Here is a 25,814-nt window from a genome sequence, read left to right as displayed (position 1 = left end):
ATGAATTAACTTTTTTTTTTTTCTGTCTAGCTACGAATTTAGTTATTTCGGAAATTCTAGCTCCAAATCTAGCCACTTCTGAAAATTTTATTATTTTCACAGCACCAGATCGCAGAAATCCAGAGTCCGCTGTTCTTCCAGTTCAGTCGGGATGCCACCGTCAGCTTTTACTTTATGATTATGATGGTAGCACAGTGGTGGCGATTGAAAGCTATGCTCAAATTACTAAGATTATCGTAGTAAGAAGTAAAAAAAAAAAATAATAAAAAAATTGTGCTTTGAAAAAATTCTAGTGATACCAACCACCGTAGCCTCACGTCCAAATCCGTAACAGATCGCCTGCAATGGTAGGCTAGAACGGGAGGTGTGACAATCTATCGCTTCGTCCATCCGGAGAAAATGGCAAGGCTGTTCCATAGGGTTGTTACACCAAACTCTAGAGGCTCAGGTGGCGCTAGTGTGCCTTTGCACTTTGAAGCAGACAGCAGTCAATCTAAATTTGACTCCCCTAATGCGTTCCTTCGAGAAAACGCAAATCCGTTTTCTCTTCGCGCTCAATTATAAGAGCAAATATTGCTTGGTGTTGTGCCAGAATAATGAGTTTGGAACCTTTTTACAATTGGATGTACAAAAATATGTGTTAGAGCGTTTTTCTTTAAAATTCATTTCATGGCATCGAACACTGCGCTAAAATCGCCCAGTACACATGTATAATACGTGTTGACGTTGTAGACTGCCATTATAGGGCACGTATTTACGCATATACACTCCGTGCGGGAACTATAGGGGGCGCTTTGAAAAACGCGCGCAGCGCCGCTAGCGGAGGAGCTGGCGTTCGACCGTGAGGCGCGTTCAGCAGCCTGCGGCGCCTTTTCGCATGCCGAGTTGTGGCGGCGGAAGCGCGCGAGGACGAAACTTTTGCTTCTTGAGCCGATACGTTGAGGGTGACATTGCATGAGTGTTGGGGCAAACCTAAGAAAGGCATTTAGCTGTTCTCCACTTCTTATATATTGAGTTTGAGTCGTTATTAGGGGTAAATTCTCTAGTTGCAGCCGAAAAAGGAGTTGGAGCGATTCTCCGAAAAATCGCTCCAACTCTTGTATACCCACCCTATCATAGTCTCAATAGATACTGATAGTATTTTGAAATAAATAAATAATAAATAAAGACGGCCGCCACCATAATTGCTCTGAGTGGGAAATTTATTTTGCTCGTCGCTGTAAACGTAGGACTGCTGGAACGATGATATTGGAGGCGAGTGAGATGTTCACTAAGTTTGTGCACGAACTGTGCCAAGTTTGATTAAGACAGCAGGTGTGAAAGTTATGTTTCTAACGAATAAAGAAATAAAGCTGTACGGTATATCCAATATTGAACCCAAAATGTTGTGTTATAGCGGGCTGTGCAAAGTGCAGATTTGGGCACACAGGTGCTTGGACTTGACAGTAACATGACACAGCACTTATTATACAAAAAAAGGTGCTATAGGCAAACCAGATGAAAATTTGGTTTGGGCGGCGTAACTCAATGGGAACCGGTTTTGACCATGAAAAGGCTGTCAAGAGAATACCACTGGTCGGGGGAGGTGGAGACTTTACAGGTAGGAAGGAACTAGTGGAGTCTACTTCCAATTGAAACAACTTTACGAAAGGTGGTTCCAAAGCCGAGAAAACAAAGTTGTCGGCCAACACACGGTTTGGCCGCCAAGGGCTTTTGCGGTCAGCTGTTGTGTAATAACCTGTTGTGCGAGGTGCTGATTTTCGGCGCACAGGTACTTTGACATGACCGTCACTTGGCACAACAGTTATTATAACAAAAATACTTGGCATAGCGAAACCAGGTGGAAATTTAGTTTGGGCGGCGTAACTAAATGGGAACTGGCTTTTACCGTCAAAGGCTGTCAGATATTACCACTCATCGTGGGAGGTGCACACTTTATTGGTAGGAAGGGACCAGTGGACGGTACTTCCAGTTCGAACCACTTTGCGATGGGTGGCTCTAAAGCCGAGAAAGAAAAAAAAAATGTCTACAGAACTCGGGGTGTCAGCGTTTCCACATCTAGAAGGAGGCTGATCAAGAAAGAAAGCACACCACATAAACTTCCATACTTAAACGCCGATTCTCCAATGATTCCGAGTTTCATTATTGTTTTCTTTAGGTTTATATTTGTCACTTTTTTTTTACTCTTCGAATCTTTCTTCATGAAGTGCAGATTGCGTGCCATACTTGTCCGGAAATATCATCGACACGTACGATGGGGACGAAACTTGTTTGGAGGGCATTCCTCCAACGAGATTGGCACAGCATACCCGCGAGTGTGGGATGGCATTTCAGTTCGTCCCATCGGCGCTGACACATGTAGGCGTTACTGGTACGAAAACAAACGCAGAGCGCAAAGCGGCAGTGTAGAATATGTCAGCCGTGCCGACACAGTGGCAGACATGATCGGGACACCAAATTTCTCGCGTCGTACGGCACGGCTTTATCGTTGTCGCTGCCCCACAAAACATCGGCGAGGTGAAAAACTGTGAAACTTTGTCTCCACGAGATACGACGTATAACTATTGAAGAACTTAATGACGCAGCACAGGCAGCACTTCATGCTGTGAACCCAGCGCAATCGCACCACTCCGACTTCAATGCGTACCAACGTACGCGGCGTGGTTTCGGTTTCGTTTTTTCTGGAGTACTCACTGCCCACCTTCGGTACCGGCCGCGCGGCGGCGTGCCAGTCGTGTCGCACGGAGTGTATAGGCAATGCTGTGAATCACACAGAGTAAACCAGCTTGACAAAACACCAAAAGGGTGGTAATATATGCCAAATCAAGCAATCAAAACAGACGATAAGAACGAAGCATGGAGTTATGGAACGAAGAACACGTACTGGATTTTTCGTTTTGTTTCCGTCATCTGAATGCTATTAGAGTTTGAGTATACCCGACTCACTTTTTAGTTGTTCTTTTTGCATGAATTGATAGCTTGTATTGGCATATGATGCTGTACAACATAGCCCTAGGCCTCAGCATTTGCTAACTTAAACATCACTAAAAAAAAACAACATTAACTAAATAATTTACATCTTTACAATGTGAATAGAGCTATATAGTACCCGTTACGAGTAAAGAAACTACACTGATTTCTATTATTCCCCGGCGAAGAGAAAAATATCACGTACCTTTTCCCATAGAAATACACAGGAATACTGGAAAAGTATAGACTGGTTGCTCTCTGCTTCAATTTGCAACCGGAAGTATTGTAGACACTAGCGCCAGCTGAGCTTCTAGTGTTTATTGTTATAACTATGTGGTATAAACTAGTGTCACTAAATAAGTTACGCTAGTTTGAACAACTAAATGACAAATTTATTATTATTATTATTATTTTGCTGCTTATTGAATTTAAACCGATGACGCTAGCGATGATGATGGCTGTGGGTCGGTCAGCGTCAGCCTCGGGACTTTGTGGCTTCGGCTGAATGTACAACGACGGCACGACCAAGGCCACTCAAGTTGTCCGCCACACTGGGGAATTGAGCAGTTATGACGGGGCGGATACGAACATCGAAAGCGTATGCAGTGAGAGCGCGTTAACTAATGCACTTGTAGATTTTTCAACACAAAAAAAAGTATATATATATATATATATATATATATATATATATATATATATATATATATTTATAGATATCGACGTGTAAATATATATTTGTTTTCCTTTTCTTCTGGTGCGCGGTTGTGGATTTGTGCACGTATATTCCATGTCCTTATCACAGCCACTCTGGGACGTTTCTTTGGAAATTCTTACCTAAAACATCCGTGGTATGCCTTTCGGGCGTCTGCTTCGGGACGTGGGACGTCCGCATATTTTTGGGGTGTCCCCGGGACGTTTGGTGTCGTCTGCGGTACGGTTCATTCATCTGCATATTTTCAAATATGTTCTCTTTGGAGACCGCGTAAAATGATAATCGGCCATATTGACGACTTTCATCGCGGGATTTGGAACCTACTTTCGCGGCTTCGTGTTTAGACCGCCAGGCGCTGTGAGTACTTGATTCGCTCAAGAAGGAGAGCGAACCTGCCGCCACAGCTTTCGGTTTTAGCCGCTAGGTGCCGTCGATTCCGCTGGAGGGTTAGGGTGCCACTGCCTACATGTCTGTCTGTCTCCGGCTGAAGTCATCCTTGGTTACACTGAGTGGGTCAGCGCGTGAGGCGCTGACGCACTCAGCGAGTGACTTGTGCGGTAAAATGGTATCTAAGTACAGTGTACTAAGCATTAGCCAAAGCTACGCGCTCGAGCTAAATCACACCGGACTGCGCGCACTTCAAAAAAAAAAAAAAAAAAAAACGATTCGGCGGAAAAATAGCAGAGGTGCCACCACTCAATCAAAAGCGCTTGTGTGTATAAAGGCACTCTTGGAGGTACTCATTGGCGACTTCAACTGTGCTGCTGTGCACATGTCACCAGATTTCTTTCCCACCGTCAAGACTACTGCCCATGACAGATGATAAGTTGATTTACCCACGTCTCGTGCTGGTGACGACATGTGAATCAGAAGCAACAAGAGTGAGCTCCGGGCTTTCAGCGGCCCTGCCAAGCACGCGTACTCGTGCAGTGAGCACCGTTCTGGGCTGCATGCTCCCGCTTGTAGAGCATCGGCTAGCTGCGTCTGGACCACACCGTGGTCTGGACTTAAGCTTAAAGTATGGAAGTATGCATGGTTAAGCTAAAACAAAGTATGATACATGCGCACGCTCCCATGCTGTAGGTGTACGACCGTTTAGGAACCATCTGTAAGAACCCGGTGGCCGCTTCGGACGACGCCTCAGCGTCGCGTGAAGGAAGATCCGTTGGACGTGCCCCGGCATTCGACTCTGGTTTGTGGCTTGCCCGTGATTTACCCAGGCCCATGAAATTCGTTAGTTTTTGCGTGACTAGAATGGCGGGGGGAGGGGAGGGGGTACCTTCTCAGAGTCACTAAACAACCAATTTCGAAAAAAAAAAAGAAAAAAAGAAACGATGACTGACTTTTTTTCTAGAGCGCAGCTCTCAGACGTCCGGTTCCGCGTTCGGCGTTCGGCGGCGTCGCCGTCGGCGTAACCGCCCCGCTAAATTTAGTAGGAAACAGAATTGCTGTTGATGTTACGTGACGTCAATTTTCCCGCTAAATTTAGCGGAGAAACGGAACTTGTTCATGGGTGACGTGAGCGGAGAAATTGACGTCACGTGACCTCAACACCGATTCAGTTTCCCCGCTAAATTTAACGAGGAAAATGAGGTCACATGGCTTCGTGTCACGTCACCCGTGAACAAATTCAGCGGGAGAAAGAGAGGAGAAAAGGAGGAGGGTAGGAGAGGGGGAGGAGGAGGGGCATACCCTTCCCTCTGTACCCTGCCCTCCTCCTCCTCAAGAGCTGCACTCTAATTTCGCATTACAGATATTTGTAAACGTCTTTTTTTTTGTACTCCGCATTTGTCGAGCACCGAGGAATGGCCTTGGAGGGAAGACATTTATTGTAACGAACCGAGATGCGCCCATACTTGACGCATAAAACAACCTGATGTTATTTCTTTAAAAAAAAATAACAGTAGGTTTCGAGGAGGAGAAAATGAAATTTAATCAAGGGGTATTTGTAGTGGGCGAATATGTGTCGACGCCGAGGTTGGGAGATTGGTTCCAGTTATGCGGAAGTTGGAACTCCCCCAGGACACGGAATTGCTAAGGCTTGAAGCCTCTTGATGTTTTTGACGTGAAATTCATTAAGGAGCTTTACTGATACTTAGCCTTGGGCGCCACTGACGGTCCTTGTAGACATATACATTCGAGTAGTTATTGTTTCGTATCGATCATGTTGGGATTGTCTCTGGCTCATTCAGCGCAGTCATGCACCACAATATTTATTTATTAATTTATTCCAACCACCCCACAGCGGCCGTGAGGACATTATAGGGGAGGATGGGCAAACTAAAGCCCTTTGACAAAATCTACGCTTGGAGTTCCTTACAAGTTCCGCCAAACATTGCTGTGCGAACGCGCAAGACGCGTGTCACAGTGAGTGCTTCGCCTCCACTCGCTTCCAAGGACCGCTCATTTCAGTCCATCGCCGCCATTTTCCTCGACGGGCTGCACGAGGAAGCACCTCGTGCAGTGGCGGATTTGACGCTACTTTCAAACGCAAACACATCAAGGGGAGTTAGAGCAAACAAGTAAATGGCCCACACCACATCAAAGAAAGCACGTCATACTGCCTACAGCGAAACATACTTCCTATCGCCGGCGCGGTTAGCGCCTTTCTCAGCTTCGACCACAGGTCTGTACGATAACCTTGAAGTTAAAGTTGTTGTGTTGTTGTTGGTCCTCCCGGTGGTGTGGGAGGCAGGTTCCGCTCCGATGGTCTGGAGCGTGGTGGCACGAACGTCGCTGAATGACGGGTCGACTCACTGCTTGTAAAGAACTACGTGCATTTATTTACACTCTAGTTACAAGTCCCAACTTGGGAGACCATCCGGCCTCGTCTAAAGTCTCGACCCCTGTCCCCGATTTCTCTCCATCAAATCCCCAGTCCGAATCTTCACAAAGAAAGCTAAAAAAACAATGCCGACGCAACTCTGGAAAGTTCTAACAAAAGAAAACACCCTAATAAATAATTATGATTTCTATATACTTAACACTTGACAAGCGTGAAGTGTACGGCACCAGTCGTCATTGTTTCCGTACTGGCATTTTCTTTTTTTTCTTCTTTTTTTTACAACTTTATTTTATTTGTTAAGTTACTCTTCATAGATTCCGTTGTTTATGCCACCTCCATTACATTTTTTTTTTTTCCACATGTCTCTTCTTTTTTTTAGACTCTACCTTTATCGATTGGTGATCGGGACAGTGTCCAGATTTCCCGACGTACTCGTTTTTGTCCTTCTTTTGCCCCAAATGCGCAGTGCGCAGCTATTGCAGGGTCATCCGCAGCCAGGGTTGAATTACATGCAGTGTGTGCTCTGCAGTGTGCAATGTTGTTATGCATTGCCCTTTTTACCTCGCTCACGATGACATTGGCCACGGCCGTACATCCGTATTTTTCCGTTTGTTCTCTCGTGTAGGGAATAAATTGCTTGCTCATGGTTTTCTCATTAGGTGAGGAAGCAGCGATGGAAGTGTTTTCTCCCGCTTCCTTGTAACGGAGCTGCATGCGAACTTGTAACAACGTTAAAGTCATCCTCGCTTCACAGACTGATTTATTGTTCGGTTTTATTGAGACCTTGATGTTTATCGAGTGTAGGCAAGTAATCGTAATATAAAGTTATCGTGTGTTGGCACCAAAAGAGTAAAATAATCAGCAAGTAGGGGAAGGAAACTTTCAAGTTTCTATAGCGAGCGTTGTAGGATATCAAAACTCTAGAAAAGTGGATACCAGATGTGTTAATAGGTCCCCTGTTGCCCTTATCGTCTGTTCTTTAGGATCTTTTCTTTTTCGTTTTTTTTTTCTTTTTTTTTTTCTGTTTGCGTTTTGAATAGACCGCAATCCTATCTCTCTCGTGAGCATGTTGTTTACCCCCCAAAGCGTGCGGTGCGCGCGACAGAGACTAAAATTGGGTTAGATATAAATGGTCTCCTACTCATGAGACGCCAGTTTAGAAACTGGTACCGGAGGACGGGTGAATGTGATCTTGCCGCCAACTTCGCGAGTCGTGCTAAACCGCTCGAAAAATTTGCTGGATGATGGCCAGGTTGGTGCAATACCAAAAGTTCCGTCCGTTAACCCCGATGACGAGCGGGATATTGCTAAAGGGGACCCACTTTGCCGAGGTCTCACGCGTACACATGCACGCGCGCACGGACGCATACAGACATACGCACGCACACACGCGCACAAACAAATAAAAAGATGGACTTAACTTTGCGGTGGACGGTGCGGCGGAAGTGTGAAGCGCAAGTATAAATGTATCTTGTGCCGAAATTCAGATCCGTTTTGTTTTGAAACCTTTTCTCTTTGGTCTCTTTATTTCAGTGTAACGTCTCAAGGCCGTCAATATGTGCGCGTTTGAAAAGCGATAATCGGATTAAATCAGAATGAGTTGGTATAAAAAGCACCGAAGAGTATACGGAAAGGGGGGGGGGGGGGGGGGGGTGCATGCCGGCGAAGAAGTGTGAATAATTCTTGCGACGAAATTAGCTGAATTCACTATATTGTCAGTGGCAGGTTAACAGTTCGGGGGCAGGCTCCTCCCACCTCTTTCCCCTTTAGCGGAAGTGAACGCTGGAGAGGATGCGACCTCCTCTCCAGCTTTTGCTCTTCTTGACTGGAAAGAAGTTGGAGGAGCTCCCCTGTTGACTTCCACCGATTTCTACCAAGTCGAAGGAGCCTGCTCCTTGATTATTCGTAGGTTAGTGCAATGGTCGCTACTCTAGTCGCTACGTTTCCCCTTTTTTTATGTATTTTGGGTAGCAACATATGTAATGAGTCTCTCTCTTTCCGTCATACATCGTTTTGTGACACTTATCTTCATGCCTAAACAACTACTCGATTTGTTAATTTCCCGGGCGTTTATCCTAATAACCAAATTGGGTCAAAGAGCACCATCTTTACTCGACGGTTCGGGACCATATCCCACCAGCCGCGATTTCGTTCGCTTTCTTTGACCGTCCAAGTCAGGCTGGAAGTGGGCTTGGTAAATCGAGCGAAGCATCCATTGCCTCGAACGACGATAGAGCTGGGGGGAGCCACGTGACGTGGCTCCAGTGTTGTTCCACAAATCGACGGGGCTGTTTTCGTCGGCGTGCCGCTGGTTAACAAGGAAGTCCCCGCCACTGCTTCCCATAAACACAAGCGCGATTGAAAGAACCCCGAAGGAACTGTTTGCTCAATCTTCTCAAGGGTCGGAGACGGGGGCTCGAAGGGTTCCACCTAATCTCCTCGTTCGCTGTAATGTATGAGGCTCATTTGGGCTAAGGTCGGGCCTTGGAATTTTAATCAAGGTCACGCTCGGATGCACTCTTCTTCCTAAAGTCTCAAGTTTTTTTTATATTTGTTTTTAGTTTTTAGGCATTTTACTGTACAAAAAAGAGGGAGGAATAAGTACACGCGAAGAATGCAAATGCAGCCGCTGTCCATTTTCACGTAGTTTGTGAGTTTAGGGTATGTACGAAGGAAATTTTCAGTGAGCGGCTTTGTCCCTTCTTTCGGGTGTGCTGGTCTTTACGGGGTGCGTCGTTCAAATCATCTCTTAGTCGGCACGTTTCTACTTAGACATTTCGCAATTTTTGCAGTCCCTCGAGCAGCCCTTCATTCAACAAGTTTGACATAATTATCTGTTGTTGTAGCAGTAGCGGCAATGTAGTAGTAACAGTTGTTTAAGCGCTTTAGTATACATAAAACGGTGTTCCAAACGGCGACGTACACTTCGCGCTTTCCACTTTTCCCCGCCTCCTCCTTTTCTATATCCTCCACTTTTACTTTGCCCCTACTTGGCTCCACCAGCACCTTAGGAGAGGGGAGCGCTGAGAGGATTATCTTCCCTGCAGAAAACTGAGCTTCTACGGGGGGAGGGGGGGGGGGGGGGGGGGGGGGGGGGCGGGCGGGCGGGCGGGGGCGGGGCGGGGCGAGCGAGGGCGAGGCGGGGCGGGTTTTAAACTTCAGTTATCTTCCTCTTTACTTTTGATACATTCCTAGAAAGTCGCAGTGCACGCCGCGGAAAGTACCACAATGTTTCATATGAGTATCTTTTGAAATATCGTGTTTGTAAAGAGTTTTACTCCGCTGACCGGGCCGGTTCGTTTGGCTGCGGTTTCGCTTTTTTTTTTTTTTTTTTTTTTATTAAATTTTATTACAATTTTTTTTTTTTTTTTTTTTTGTGTTAAGCTCTCTTTATTTATATTATAATCGGCTTTAAGTCTGCAATGCTAACGCGGGAGCAGACCAGAGACACAACATTTTTCTTATTCTTTGAAGTCTCAACTCAACATATAGGTGGTATTCACTGAGCCTGCAGGTTCGATTTTGCCAGGGAGCGCCACCGTCGATCCGCCATCTTCGAGGTCGCGGTTTGACTGGCTTGGGTACGCTACGCGGTCGTCCGCTGCTAGTGTGTGCTAATTTCATATCGTTGAAGCTTCGTTGAACAGAAGAGAGAAGAAAAGTTGATCTCGGGGGCGGGCCGTTTTCCTTGTTGCCGCCGAGTACCGTGTGTAAAGGCTGAACCGCATGTAAGCAATTTGGCGAGCGACGGGACGAGACGAGCGACAGCGACGACGACCCGCTTCGCTGTCGCTCGGTCACTCGCGCGACGTGGCAAACCGCATAAAAGCGACGGGAGCAAGCGACCAAGGCGATAATTAAGCGACCCATTCTAGAAATCCAAAAACCGAGCGACGCGACGACCGACCGCGAGAAATCTCCGTCGCTCGTCGCCGACTCCCGTCGCTGTCGCCATCGCTCGTTAAATCGCTTACATGCGGTTCACCCTTCACTGTCACTCGTCGCGTAGCTCGGTTTTGGGATTTCTAGAAAACTTAGCACTCATCGCCTTGGTCGTGTGCTCCCGTCGCTTTCGTGCGGTTTGCCTCGTCGCGCGAGTGACCGAGCGGCAGCGAAGCGGGTCGTCGTCGCTTGTCTTCCCGCTCGCTAAATCGCTTACATGCGGTTTTTAAATCGCTTGAGCTAATGAAAAATGCGCCGCATTTTTCATAAGCTGCGCACTCTGTTAGCCGCACGGTATGTTTCTGCACAGGAATGAACACCGAAGGCACGACGTATGTACGACACAGCGGCGATGGAGCAATACGGTTACATGGCCGTAGTACAGAAAATCCGCTAGAGAGAAACAATAAAGAAACTAGCAAAACAAAACAAAGAGTAATCACAGCGTGCTACAAAAGCACCAAAGTAGAAAAATTAGTTCTCGCAAGAGCTAGCGCCGTCGGCACGGCGGGCGACACGGAGCGCTTCATGGAGCCGAGGGAGCATCGCGGCCGCGGTAAGTGAGTCCGATAGCGACAAAAACTAACTAAAACACACAAAAAATACTCCCACGGCGATTCAAAAGCACCAAAGTATAAGAATAACCCCTAGTTTCGGTCAAAAAGACCCTTTAAAGCTGTAAAATACTGCTAAACCACGCTCAAAAGGTCCGGAGAGATGGCATTCGCGATAGCAAGAGACCTCGAAGATGGCGACCGTGGTGGGCGATGCCAGCGAACCTGGCGAGTGACGTCAAGTGAATGTCACCTATATGTCCTTCCGCTCGCGGGTTAATGCATTAGCTTCCCTCTTTGTTCGAGAGATGGCGCCAGCTGCCGAACGCTCCGCGTCCTACCTCATCGAGCGCGTCGCGCACCGCCCCGCGGCCTCGCATCGCTTGCATTCGGTGTTCGGCAGTTTGCCGCGCGGTGCGCTGCGCGTCCTTGTATTTTTCTTTTTTTGCTTTCGTGAGCGTCAGCGGTTTATCCGTCTATCCGTCAATCACGTCGCCAGTCGACAGCGCCGCGTCCTGCATCGCTTGCATCCTTTCGTCCTTTCTTTCGGCCTGCTTCGAAGTGCCCCATGATCGCAGCAGCATCGCGCAAAACACCGCGATACGACGACGCTTCAGGATGTTTGGAGACCCGCACGTCATGTACATATCCGTGAGTACGCGCATTTTGTCGCTTTCGCCGCTTTCACTTCCGTCTCCAGCCTGCGGAAGGAGGGGGGACGCGTCCGACGAGCGGAGTGAGCGCAGCTCCCAAACACGTCGGGACGCGGCCAGTTACATAAGACAAGTAGCCCTTATCGGCAGCGGTGGCGGTAAACGGTGCAAAGAGAAAGCTCGCGCTCTCCGCGCGTACTATTTCGGTCGACGTCGGGGTTCCCGGCGAGGAGCCGAGAAGCGGCGACATTTCACGCTGCTGGCTTTTCGGAGGTGGAGAGTGTCCTAACAACCGCTCGCTTTCAGATCGTCGGATCTCCCACCGCGCGCGCGATATTTTGAGCCGTGATGCCGGTGACATTGCGCTTCGTTTTTGATGCTTGCCGCTGTTCTCAAGCTCCGCCGCCGGGAGACAAGCGCAGGTTTCTCGAGATTTGACAATAAACCGTATTTTGCTCTTTTCAAGGTCGTTTTCACTTCTCGATAAGCGTTGCCACACGATGAACACAGCTCTCACGAGGAAAGGTGACGTGTTTCGTAGCCTTGTCTTCGTGCTGTGCCAAACCAGACAACGGAGATATAATGGACGGGTAAAACCGATGGGCGTCTTTTTTTGGTTTGTTTGTCGGTGCTTTGGTGCCCCCCGTTCCATTAACTCCATCCATCCAAGGGTAGCCGATAATGAATGTTGCCTTGAAGGAAAAGTGGCGACTTTATCGCATGCTTCGTTTAACTCGGAACTGTACCGAAAGTAGTCCCAACAAAAACTTCGTGGAAGAGAATGCAATGAGCAAGGCCTTAAATTTTAGTAACAATAATTTAACGAGCCAGACTTAATAAAGTATTCAATGTTATGTTTCCTGGAACACTTTGTTAAGATATTTCTACTCTTTCGTCATAAACTATATTACACCTATATTCACTGTTCTTGCAGTCCTGGGTGAATTAACTGCCCGACATTGTTGCTTAAATGTATGGGCGTTAAAAGGAAACTTCAGAAATGAGGAACTAGAATGTGCATCCAAAACGGCAAGAACGCTCTACATCCAATGAACATTGTATCAGTGTGTGTTGATTACTATTGTCTGGTGCACTTCAAATTCCTCCGGCTAGTAGTTTTGGACCAACTTCAAGCTTTCTAAAAATTCATGCACCAAATTACTTTAGGATGGTTCAATGTTGTTTTGCCTTTTTGTTGCCTAAAACATATTGGTTGCTCTAGTGGTGAGCACATTGGGAAGGAGTTCAGGCCTGTATGTCAGCAGTAATTGACAGCACTCTTTTTATTTGTGTATTCCAGGTGCATCAGCACGAACGCAACCAGCAGCTGAATGCAGAGGACCGGTCAGTGCTAGTTCCCCGTTCCGGAGATGACGCCATCCACCATGAAATCCGCAGGAGGGAGAAGCAGAAGGCTCAGGTGGGCTTGGGATCATTTCTCTCCACACACCGCTGCCACAAGCAAACACACAGATGGCTTTGCCATACATGTACCTATTTGTTTGTATACATCTGCACTCTCTTTTGAAGCGAGCATTATTTTCACAATTAAGTGGTTGTAATATGAGGAGAAAGGGATCTGAAACGTTCCACAACTGCTGTTGATTGTAGAGCTTGTTGGCATTCGCTTTTTTTTTTTTACATTTTTTTGTAACTTGTTTATTAGCATTAAGACTGCGAGTTGGGCTAGTTGGTTCTGATACATGATGGGAAATGTGCCAAAAAAACAAGGAGAGAGAAGAGAGGCACACAGGGACAAGGGCGTAACCAACCGGCGGAATCTTCCTATACCTCCCATTGGGACTCCAATTGCAGACGGCAGTGCCAAATCTCCCCTAACGGGTGTTGGGTTTCTCCAAAAGCAATTAGAAATAGGCAAGAATAGAGATGAATGGATGTTGCCTTATCACTAAAGTAAACAAAGACGACACCATTGGCGTTTCTGCTGTCTTGAGGGTGCTGCTACAACATCGCCGCATGAGTAGATGGATCTTCCCTTTTAGGGCGTGCTGGGTTATCATCGTGACACGTGACGAAAATTCAGTCACGGATAGCGCTATACGTGGAACGATGAGCTTCCACCACACCGCCCACGTCAACAATCACCACCGCCGCCTTGTTTTTCAGCAGTGCACGAATCGCGAAACAGCATAGTCTTGTTTTTCTCTTGCTTCGTTTACCACATGATAGATGGTGCATAGCACCGAGCATTATAAAATTCGCCAATTTTCGTCGCATCGCTCATTATTCAACAAAATGTGGATCAGAATATTCTTTAACAAAACTTTGAAGAAACATTTGCTGGCTATTTATTGTTTATGATTGTGGTGCTGGTGAGGTAGGCTCTTATCCAATAGGCGACGTCGACTTGGCTGATGTGCATTGGCGCCGCGGATGCATCACAGTGAAAAGGCAGAGCTTTCGAAGGAAGGAAAGGATAAAAGGGTCCGCCTTTCTTTTAAAGGTTCAAGAACGAAAATTTTTTTTGGCTCTATTTTTGTGTTATGGTTTTCTTTTCACACCCTTTACGACATGCAGTGGATGAAATTCGATCGTAAACTCATTTCATGGTCCCTTTCACCGGCTGCCAGACTGGGGTAAAGGCTGTGAGAACTAGCTTTACCATAGAACGACTGGTACAGTTTTTTAATCTTCATTAAAATAACGCACTTGGAATGAGGGGTGAGGAAAGATGTGGTGCAGTGCTTGAGTAAAGTCGTTGAGGGAAGGAAGTGCGACTATAATGTTTTTAAGTGAATTTCAAAGCAATACAACACTATGACCTTACTAGACAGTCTTATTTACTGTCTGTGTTAAAGAACACCAATTATTTATAAAGCAATACATTTTGGCAGATTCAGACATTGCATTATGTTGTCTGAACGGTTTATATTTTTGTTTCAGGTGTTTGTAAAAAGGTATTTGATGTGCCTTTCTCTTTTAAAGACAATAGTTTGTTTGAATATACAATTAGATTTGTGGTTTGTTTGTTATACATCTTTTGTAATTTAAACAAGTTGAGGTAATTGACAGTTAAATTTCCTCTTAATTGCTGACTTCAAGTGAATTTGAAGTCCAATACTGCATTACTGACTACATTTGACTAAAGAGGAACAGTGCCTTTCACCCACTGCGAAATACCACCATTCAGGTAGGCCACGAGATTTGGTGTCTCGCTGTTTTGCCAGTAGAAGCAGAGAACAACTTATGATGTCAACATTCTACCAGGGGAGCTTTTAACATTATTTTCAACACTGAGCTGCGTACAAAAACAAAAGGGCAGTAGACATGGTTACCTGTTGCATAGCTCGCAAGTATTACCAAACAGGGTCAGTAACGGCATCTCGAGGAATGCTACGCCACATTCAAAAGGCGCGGTTGATCTTCAGGCAAATAAATACTTATCCAGAAAACCAACAAATGTATTCATTTTAAGAGCTGTTCTGGAAATGTAAACCAAAAATTAATTCGGCGATACTCGACGATTTGCCTTGTGCGCAGGTGTCGGCACGAAATGAGAACGAGCTTTACGAGATGCGCACATTTCATGGTTCTTAGTAGGAAAGGGTTCGTTATAGTGACAAACAAGATGAGAACGTTAAAGCATTTCCTTCCAACGCCCGGCCTTCAGCACATTCTTGATGCCTTTTGTCGTGCTTTGGTTGCGCGTGCATGCTCTAGGGCCGAAGCATTGTCGAATGTAGGAAGCTTGCACTTGATAAGGAACAACCAAAACTCTTCCCTACCGTTCTTATCTCTTTGGCGACTACAGTGCTGATCTCCGATGTGCCAATCGTTATGCAGAGACCGCTGACTCGGTACCTTCCGGTGCGGGGAGCAGAGTGCGACCTGCGGCAGCACGTGGAGTCTGCGGGTCACCAGGTCGAGCTCTGCCCGCACATCCACCTGACTGCGAGCTCGTGCCGTGGCTATCTGCACAAGCTGGGTGGCAAATGGCGCTCCTGGAAGAAGCGCTGGTTCGTCTTTGACCGCAGCCGCCGGGCGCTTGTGTACTTCAGCGACAAGACCGAGACCAAACTCAAGGGCGGCGTCCCCTTCCAGGTGGGAGTCCGTGATTGAAGCGCTAGGGTGAACAAACCAAGCATACAAATGTAAGGAGGACGAGGGAGACGCATTCAACCGCTGGACTACCAACTGCATTAAATGAAACACTTCATCTTCATCGACAGGCTAGGATCAATCATACCTAGCTTGCTTCTCTTCTTTCTTTTTTTCCTTAATTTTTAAACTAAGGCATCCTCCTTGTCTGTCTACTTGTGGGCGGTGCTTCCACCTCACAAGAGCGTCCTCTCTTCTCTGGTTAAGGTCACAGAGGGTGAACTAACACACATGTCCCCTTTTTCTCTTGCATGTTTAAAGCTTCTAAAACCTCATGTGCAAACCGGTTTCGATGGTGCCTCAGGATGGTAACTTTATCTAGGTTCGCCTTGCACTTACAGTCACGGCAATGTAGGGCTAAGTGACCTGCTGCCGTCAAGTTCTTCAAACTGTTGGCATGTTCCCGAGTCCTATCATTTATACACCGCCCGGTCTGGCCGATGTAACAGCGGCCGCATGTCAGGGGTATGTGGTATATAACCTCCTTGTCGCACTGGGCATAGACGGTCCTGTGATTGGTGCCACAGCCCTTGCTGTTGCTGGTTTGCCCCTGATTGACCTTGCGGCACAACGAATAGGCCTTATTGGGCGCCGAACACAGCACTTGTACCTCGTGCCGATTTGCCATCTTTTTTAACCTATGTGTAATCCCATGAATATATGGGACAACCACACACGGTCTTTTTTTCTTCTTTTGCTGTGTGGAAGGGTCACTGCGTCCGCATGTCGTCTGGATGGTGCGGCAAATTAGAACTTTATTCTAAATTCTAAAAATTCTTATAACTTTTGGGCTATTACCTATCAGCCACGGTGGTGGCCTACCAAAATCGCCACTACGTGCAGAGAAGCGGCGTGTGCATAGGATCCCAAGTGGCCCCACATCTGTGTGAAGTTTTTCTCGGAGCTTGCGGGCGTGCCATCCAAGAAAGCATTAAAGATTCAAGAATCGCGGCGATATTTAGGTATGTAGATGATTTCCTCATTTTATGCACTACAGAACTTGACGATCATATCGACAGGTGCCTCAACAACATCCTGAGGTATTTTCAGCAGTCATGCATGGGGCTCAATTTCACGCATGAGCTTCCAGTCAGGAAGACCATCAAGTTTCTTGATTTGGTTTTGGAGTTCAGAGCAGATCATGTTTGCTGGAGATACCAAGCCCGTTCAGGCAAAGGGTTTCTCCCCTTCTCGTCGCAGCATTCAAAAACTGTTAAGCAGGCAGTAGCCGTCACAGCCCTGTTTTCTAGCCTGAAGAAATCTTGTGAGCATTAGATCTCCCGAAGCTTGGAGTTGCAAATATCCAGACTCGAAGACGCGGGCTACCCACGACATGTGATTGCCTCTGTGTGCGAAAGAATTTGCCGCACCATCAAGACGACTTGCGGACGCAGCGACCCTTCCACACAGCAAAAGAAGAAAAGAAGACCGTATGTGGTTTTCCCATATATTCATGGGATTACACATAGGTTAAAAAAGATGGCAAATCGGCACGAGGTACAAGTGCTGCGTTCGGCGCCCAATAAGGCCTATTCGTTGTGCCGCAAGGTCAATCAGGGGCAAACCAGCAACAGCGAGGGGTGTGGCACCAATCACAGGACCGTCTATGCCCACTGCGACAAGGAGGTTATATACCACATACCCCTGACATGCGGCCGCTGTTACATCGGCCAGACTGGGCGGTGTATAAATGATAAGACTCGGGAACATGCCAACAGTTTGAAGAACTTGACGGCAGCAGGTCACTTATCCCTACATTGCCGTGACTGCAAGTGCAAGGCGAACCTAGACAAAGTTACCATCCTGGGGCACCATCGAAACCGGTTTGCACGTGAGGTTTTAGAAGCTTTAAACATACAAGAGAAAGGGGACATGTGTGTTAGTTCACCATCTGTGACCTTAACCAGAGAAGAGAGGACGTTCTTGCGAGGTGGAAGCACCGCCCTCAAGTAGAAAGACGAGGAGGATGCCTTAGTTTAAAAATGAAGGAAAGAAAGAAAGAAGTGAAGCAAGCTAGGTATGATTGATCCTAGCCTGTCGAAGAAAATGAAGTGTTTCATTAAATGCAGTTGGTAGTCCAGCAGTTGAATGCGTCTCTCTCGTCCTCCTTACATTTGTATGCTTGGTTTATTCAACTCGTGTCTTCTAAATATGTGTAACCAACGTGCTCAACTCTTTCCCGTGGCGCCAGGGTGGGTTTGGCACGGGTGTAAAATGCGGGGGATTTGGCAGCACAAACTCCATCCCAAGGAGATAAACCAGCTCATGCTTCTTTCTGCAACGAAAGCAGGGCTGGTTGTCGGCTATTTAACCACAGTAATTTCCGAGTGCATTCAAAAGCCAAATATAGTCAGTGGCATATTGGCATTTTCTGAAAATTTTGTAGCTCTCGTTAGGTATCGTTTCAGAAGAAAGTTTTTGTGCTCCGCATGACATTTGTGTAAAAGCAGTCTTGGTTTAATGTTCACCAAATCTGATTGAATGTAGTTATTTTTTATTTATTTACTCTAAAGGGCCCTTTTTGGCGTCATTTGATGGGAAAAGGTATGGAGTAGAATACAACCAGGCAAAGGGATAATTAATGATAAATATTTTTTATCATCTCCTGACAGGACCATTTTTTTAACATTATATTTATAATATACACTGATATTATCTGAAAGAATAGATTTGATAATAAAAAAAAAAATAAAGAAATTTTGAGAGAAGAAAATCAGCTGTGCTAAAGTTGGTATGACAAGCCTACACCATACAAAATTTTAATTGGATATTAGCCTAAATGTAAAGAAAATAACAATAGCATAACATCCATTGAATGATTCAGGGACTGTCCAATGCTAGTCCACCCACTCGTCTCACCTGCGGAATTTGTTTTGTTGGGAGCTGTTTTTCTGGATTGACCTTCTCTTATCTGTCCTTTCAAGGCACAAGAGAACTGTGTTGTTTGCCCTGTGCTTATCAAGGGCTTATCAAATTCTAGAAGGGTTCCCTGGAAGCATGAAGCCTTTTATTCCAGCATCTGGTGTAACTTCTTCTGGATTGTTAGAACGGGAGGCCCTTTGGTTAAAATACTTGGAGTGTCTTCAAAAACTCACAATACATCTTTGGGGTTTAAATGGCCCCAGGGAAGCTGTTCATACATGTCTAAAGGTTTCAAGAACCAGGACATACAAAGTGCTAAATACCCCTAAAAAATTTGCAGCTCAAAGTGGGAATGTCGCCGCTTCCAAATATTTGAAGCAATTTCTGAACCCCTTCGTAGGCCAGGCTTAGAACTTCAAGACACAGCCATTTGTGGAGTCGGGGATTTGGAGGAAAAGATTGGGAGTATGATATTCTTCCTCTCTCCTGTGTTGTATATTTATAAGTGAGGCTCCGTGTTTTCAGGTAAATTCGGAAAACTCGATAAAAATATTCGCCGGTGAAATATTTGTCAATTTAGACTTATTTGAAAAACTCTGATTCTCAAGGCCACCATGGCAAAATAAAAAGCAAAAAAGACTGTATTTTACAAATAAATTTTGAGAGAGCACAGGGTCAGTGGTTCTCAAGAGACTGCTTTCTGTTTTGTTTTTAAATTTTGGACTATTGACAAAGGGGAGTTTACTGTCTATCTCGTCGAGGTTGGTTCAGAACAATGGATCAATGTTTATATGGGTCACGACAAAAGACACCGTTTCTGTTTACAGTTTGGACAATACTTAATTTGCTTCTTAAATGACCAAGGAGAATTTGGTTTTTATTATAGCAAGAGCAATGAACCTGTAGACGTTCTTTGAGTGGGGCAGTGCAGCTGGAGTTTTTTCACTTCCCAGTGACCAAGTCCAGGCGTTTAGTTTTTCCTAGGTATTGACATTATTTGAAGCAGCACTTTGCAAGGTTTGTCGTGGGACAGCAAGTATTTCCAAAGGCAATGGTGCCAATGCCAAATGCATCTGCAGACATATCATTTGATCAGGTTCAAGTTTATGTTTATTACCCTCAAAGATGTTCATTTGAACATATTTTTTGGGGTAGGGGGTGGAATAAAAATAAAAATTGAACTGAGTACATTGGCAGCAAAAATAACTGAGATTAAATAGCAAACTTAAAACAGACTATATGGAATTTGAGAACTCATTGTTTGAACAAAAAATGTTGTAATATCTACTTGGTGTTGATAGCATGGACACCAAGAGAATTTAAAACAATATACATCATAATATTGAATCCCAGCATTTTTTTATGAAAATGATTTCATTAGTTTCAGTGGCTTAAGAGGTGAAATCTTATGATTTTGGGTTATGTTGGTGTCCAGATATTATTTATTTTTATATTTTATTCTGAAAAATTGAAAATGCTGTGAAATTAAACTCTAAATTTTCTAGAATTGTAAATTTAAATAAAATGAACTCCTATAAATCCTGAATTTTCAATGAAAAAGCAAAATTCAAATGACACCCTCTGAATCTCACGAAAAATTAACTTAAAAAACACAAAATCCTATATATAACCTACAAAATTCAAAGAGAAAATCAGTTAGCATGGCACCGATGGTGAATTGTGCTGTAGGAATCTCAGCTGCCCGACCCTGTCTATTTTTATGGAGACGGCCAATTGTTCCACAATGCCCCTTTAAGTTGCAAAAATGTTAGGGCAACTCTTTGCATAGCATCTACGACATGAGCTTGAGGGGTGCAATTCTCCCATGGGAATTTCAGCTGTAGCCACCAGTCCCCGTCCTGTCTATATTCTTCAGAAGCATTTACATCTGCTATACAATGCCACTTCCTATTGCACAACTTTGAGACGGCTCAGTACACAACAGCTACAAGGCATTGCCCCGGGCACAGAACTCCAGGTTGTCTTAATAAATGCAGGATTGTACATACTTATGGGGACAGCAGCATGTTATGACCTTGTACAAACAATGAACTGTGTTGCTTCCTGCCCATTAGTGAAGCTAATGAACCGACTGGAAGAAGGTTAACGAGACCCACTTTCCAACTGTGCAGAGCTGATCGCACTCACCAGAGCATAGGCACTTTGGTTTTATGCCAACGAAACTTACATGGGATGTCTTGCAGAACTCATTCCTGCTCAGGGAATGTATGAAATTCAGCACTAATACCGTGAGGCTTGCAATCCTAGAAAACTACTAAAAACTGAAGTCTCGTATGCAGTAACTGCAGCAATGTCTTGTCCCCTCTTACTATATTTGCTCGAGTAATAGCCACTCTGTTTACGAACAAAGCCTGTTGGTCTACTTTCCCGCGAAGCACAGGGATAGCAAATCACCGCGATCGGCAGAAAAATGGCTGCAATTTATGGGACAGAGATAACGTCATCACGCGAAAATGCTACCTTCTCTGATCGCAATTTTACGAAGAACCATGTACTCGACTTCTTTATTCGCTGCATTTTTTATGCAGAGCGCGATGAATGGCTGTATGTGTGTTCTCCTGGAAAGTAGAGGCAAGAAGTGCGGCTATTACTTGAGCAAATATGGTATGTGGTGACCATTACTACTGTAAAAATGACACATCACAACGATGAAACCCGGTGTCAGAAAACACTAACCAAAAAGTTTTTAACAGTTATGGGCCCACAACTGCTTATTCATTGGTGTATATATTTTCTTCCTTAGGTGGCAAGAATGTGAGGCAATAGTGACTTAGCTTAGTTGTTGGTCCACAGTTTCGAGTTAGTGATGTTTCCAAAAGTGCTTAGCTATGCTGGCTGTCTCACTGGACTAAAAGCTGAGGAACCCACTTTGCCTGGTCTCGGCATTGGTGAAATGAAGCAGTGCAGGAGCCCAAAGACCTTGTAAACAATAATGCGCATACTAAGGAGGCCTTGGCTGGTAGTTGTGCATCAAAGGATGGCTCGGTGTTGCTGATGCGATGCTTAAACCAGAAAACACTTTGCTTAGGGGCAGGGACAGCGAGGGGAATTGGGGAGTTTGAGGAAACCATGGGCGTATTTGGGGTACCTCTAGGCCCCTAAGAACACTTGTCCGAGAACTCGTGGTCTTTGTGACTGACCATATTTTGTCCTCGTTTTTCTCAGGCGATAGAAGAGGTGTACGTGGATCACCTGCACTCTGTGAAGAGCCCCAACCCCCGGGTGACGTTCTGCGTCAAAACGTATGAGCGCACGTTCCACCTGATGGCCCCGACTGCCGAGGCGATGCGCATTTGGGTGGACGTCATCTTCACGGGGGCAGAGGGCTACCTCGAGTTCCTCTCCGAAGCAGACATGGCCCCCTCCCGCTCTCGCCACAAGTTCAAGGAATGAGCCGCAAGCTCGAGGAGAGCCACTTCACATCTATGGGGGGTACAGGTGAGTTGCTAAGTGAGATATACGGTCAACTTGTTCCCAAAAGAAAGAGTGGAATGCACTCGTTTAAATTGTGTTTGAGTTTTACTCTCTTTGGATTGCTTCGGGGGGCAAGAGAAAACTGGAGCTCACAGGTGGGGAGCCGGAAAACCTCGCTGTGAAATGTGCAAAAATAAGTGACTACTTTTTTTTCTTTAACAAAGCTGTTTGCCTCATATCGTGATGCATTCACAGCACTCAACCGCGTTAGCTAAGGTTCAGAGGTTCAGGTGATTTCGTTGCTCATGACGCACAGGAGGAACAGCGCACCCGCAAAACAGTCACTCAAGTCCACACACACAAAAGAGACACACTTACGCAGCCGAATCCAACTTACGAAGGGAATACAAGCACTAAGCTATTCGGAGCTGCGCTCAGTAGCAATGCATCCGTCGACAAATATTTGGGGTTCACGTTTGTGTCTTGGCACACCACATGCATTACCAACACATGTGTGTGATGAAAGTTGGCAGAACACCTGACAAGCTAGTTCCAGCCATAGCCCAGAAGATCGGGTGCCCAGGCTCTTCTGGTACACGAGCTCATGGGCGAATTTAAGTGGGGGTGGGGGGAGGAACTTCCCCCCCCCCCCCCCAAAAAAAAATCACATGCACCAGCATTTCTTAGGAAGCTATGATTAGTTGTTGGTGACTTGGCAAATCTGTGTAATGCTACGCCTGTAACATTGCATCTGTCCATGACGTCATCTCTCTGCAGACCCCCCCCCCTCCTCCCTCGCCAGTCAAATGACCCCCTTCCAAGCCTGACCCATAAATCCACCCCTTTACATTCTGTCATAGGAATGCTCGTTTCACTGAAAGAATGAGTAGGGACTTCCAATGTTTATTGTCAAAGCACACTTCTGGAAGCATTATTTTCATGCCTATGACATTACTGTCAAATACAAAAACATGTATAGGATAACAATAATATTTCTTGAAGAAAGGGAACAAGGGGGACAAATGACAAACACAAACCTCCGAACACAACTAAGTGACTGGTGCGCGGCTTAAAAAATCTGCCAAGTCGTTATTTGTTATCGTTATTCTTGTACAGCTTGCTTGCACCTTCGCATTTTTTTGCATTACTATCATCAAAATGTATAGGGCTGCAAAAAGTCTTTGTTGTAAAGGTCACTTCATTATAAGCATCACCCTTCCTATCACCCCTCAAAAAGTGTGATAGGCTTACTGAAAGAAACTGATGTTTATTCGAGACAGGTACATGGTTGGTGATCTTCTTTTCAATAGTTTGTTTTATAGAACTAGCAACCACAGCTGACCCGATGCTGAGAGTTACAGCGTGCCGGGTCACGAGGTCTGGGAGCGACGGCAGAAAATGTTGAAGGGCTTCACACGCTGCAGTCACTTCACGGGTTCTTATCGCTTTGGGCTCCTCTGCCGACTCTTCGTCACTATCTGCTTGATGCTCGTGACCTTCCTCAGTATCCTTAATGGACTCAACAATTTCCTTAAACGTAAGCTCTGTGCAAACCAAGACATTGTATGTATATTCAAGTGTACACCTGTCGGAGGTCTCCTACAATGCAGCGCTGACTCCGGCGGAATTTGTGTCTAGCAATACTTGGAGCATTGTGGCAGTAGCGTCACAGTTGCCGGCGCAGTCGTGAGCTGCAGATATCTTGAATTCAGCCTTCTTCCAGCAATTACACACAGCGTTCGGCAACACATTCCACCGGGCACCAGTCATCATTTCGGTGGCTCAGCAAATGTTGGTCTTGATCAAAACCAGGTCTAAGTGGACCACGGGTAAATGGCGGTGGTGACGTGCTGGAAAGCAGCTTAATGAGTTTGTTTTCGGGGTGGTCCAGCTTCACACCGTGCCACTTGCGCCTGAACCTTCAATATGAGGAACATCGTCCACATCAATACAGTGATCGCGCATTCGTCAGCAGCGTCTTTTTTTCTTCCACCCACCGTCGACAGCCAGAGCAAATTTTATCTCTTCGTCACTTGAACTGACGCCATTTCTTTGAGCCCTGAATGGCGTGCACTCGTCGTAGCAGTCCCAAGACCGGGGCGCAAACAAACACAATACCAGCACAGTTGCCACAGCAGCAAAGAACGAAGCCGCATTTACACAAATGCAACTTTGGTGCGTCAACTCCAGTTGTCACATTCAATGCGGTCACGTATGTAATAGCTTGCTAGGCAAGCACATTGCATTCAAGCCGCTAGGCGGAAGTGGATTGAGACGGCGAATGCGCATTCATACAAAGAATTATGAGAAAGCGCTCGCTGCGGGAGCGTATAACAGCAGAGAATGTGGCGGCAGTTTTGTCAGCACCAGCAGGGGGCAGCACCAGGCTGTGCCAAGCCCGCATGCACCTATCGGTCTGTGTATCCGGCCGTGGTTTGTGTGGCAGTATGTCGTGCGACCAGGTGGAAACTTCTCGCTCGCTAGGGCGTGCACACCAACCACCAACATTGCTTCTGTTTGAGAGTGACGTGGCCTGGAGCCCAAAGTGCTTGCTTGGGTTTTGATGTTTCATGTTGGCTAGCCCAGCTTGTTTTGTCTAGCCTCAGCCTATGGGATAATTTTACACAGGATGCGTAACGTATATCCACAGCATGTGACACTTGGCGAGCCCACAGGGATCACATTCAACTTCAGCTCCCTGTCACGGTGCGTGAGAAAGCGCACATTTGCGATTTGGAGAACTAAACTGAACCTTACCCCAGAGCACACGCCTGGGAACAAGAGATTGTCTCGTCGACAAGACGACTCGATGCACTTCATATAACCACATAACCAAAGCACGCGGAATTTTATTCATGTAACTGAAGTTAACTCTATTAAGTGAACATTATTTTATTTTCTTCACAAACCAATGTCGCATTACTAATTAACCAAACGTCAGCACCCGGCCACTGCTGACATGGTGCGGTCGACAGAATCTGCAGAATCCAACAAAACCGGTGACCACGCCCTGATCACGGACTCCAACAATGGAACGGAAGTCGCCAATCAGGAGACCACGTCTCAGAAAATACAAGTCGTCAAAATTCAACTCCAGCAGTTAATTCTGGCCCTCAACAACACACTTTCTACAGCGTAGCCAGAAAATGGCATCAACGTGATAAGCGGAAACGGATCAGAACGAAAAGTAACCACGATGGATGCTTCTGCACTGTGCACGACAGCACAGGTGAGTGGTAACGCATCAACGGTCAGTTTGCTGTCTGTCATCATCCCAATGCAACATCAACTGACAGAGACCCTACAACAGTCCATAAGGCTTCTCCAAGTTCACTCCACAAGCGACACTTCGCACGCGATTTCCACATACGAGGGGGAGTCCTATGAAAACGTCGCTGAGTCTCTTCGAGAAACCACACAGGTGCTTCTTCTTGCAAATTGGATACCAAACTTTACCCTGCTCAGCACCGTCACCCAACTTCACAGTGCTGCACGAGAGTGGCACGAGTCATATGGTTCCCGAATTGACTACTGGGAAGTATAAAAGAAAGCCATCAACAAACGTGTCCGACAAAAAATGGGGACTTCAACAATTCTTGGAGTACCAGTAACATCGACATCTCTGCCACAAGAAGAGCATTGTTCAGTACATCTACGCGAAGAATGCCACGCTCGAGCGAGCTCCCTGTGAGCTAATAGCCAGCGGACGGGTCTTAATCCTACACGAAATCACCGGAGACAAGTGGGCCAATCCCCTGGCAGCACACGGCTGCAAGTCTATC

General features: G+C 46.0%; 1 protein-coding gene across 1 annotated transcript in view; it reads left to right on the top strand.

Annotated features, from left to right (window-relative positions):
* LOC8051271 (pleckstrin homology-like domain family B member 1) overlaps positions 1 to 25,814 on the top strand; it is a 462,041-nt gene that overhangs the window by 423,832 nt on the left and 12,395 nt on the right. The window contains exons 18-20 of the mRNA XM_040207523.3: positions 12,917 to 13,036; positions 15,421 to 15,678; positions 21,784 to 22,056. Coding sequence (XP_040063457.2) covers positions 12,917 to 13,036; positions 15,421 to 15,678; positions 21,784 to 22,011 — 606 coding nt within the window. The 3' untranslated portion in view covers positions 22,012 to 22,056. The remainder of the gene's footprint in view (positions 1 to 12,916; positions 13,037 to 15,420; positions 15,679 to 21,783; positions 22,057 to 25,814) is intronic.

Source organism: Ixodes scapularis, unplaced genomic scaffold (assembly GCF_016920785.2).
Source record: "Ixodes scapularis isolate PalLabHiFi unplaced genomic scaffold, ASM1692078v2 PGA_scaffold0__279_contigs__length_252992795, whole genome shotgun sequence".
In the NCBI taxonomy this organism is placed as follows: Eukaryota; Metazoa; Arthropoda; class Arachnida; order Ixodida; family Ixodidae; genus Ixodes; species Ixodes scapularis.
This window is presented reverse-complemented; position numbering and strand designations above follow the sequence as displayed.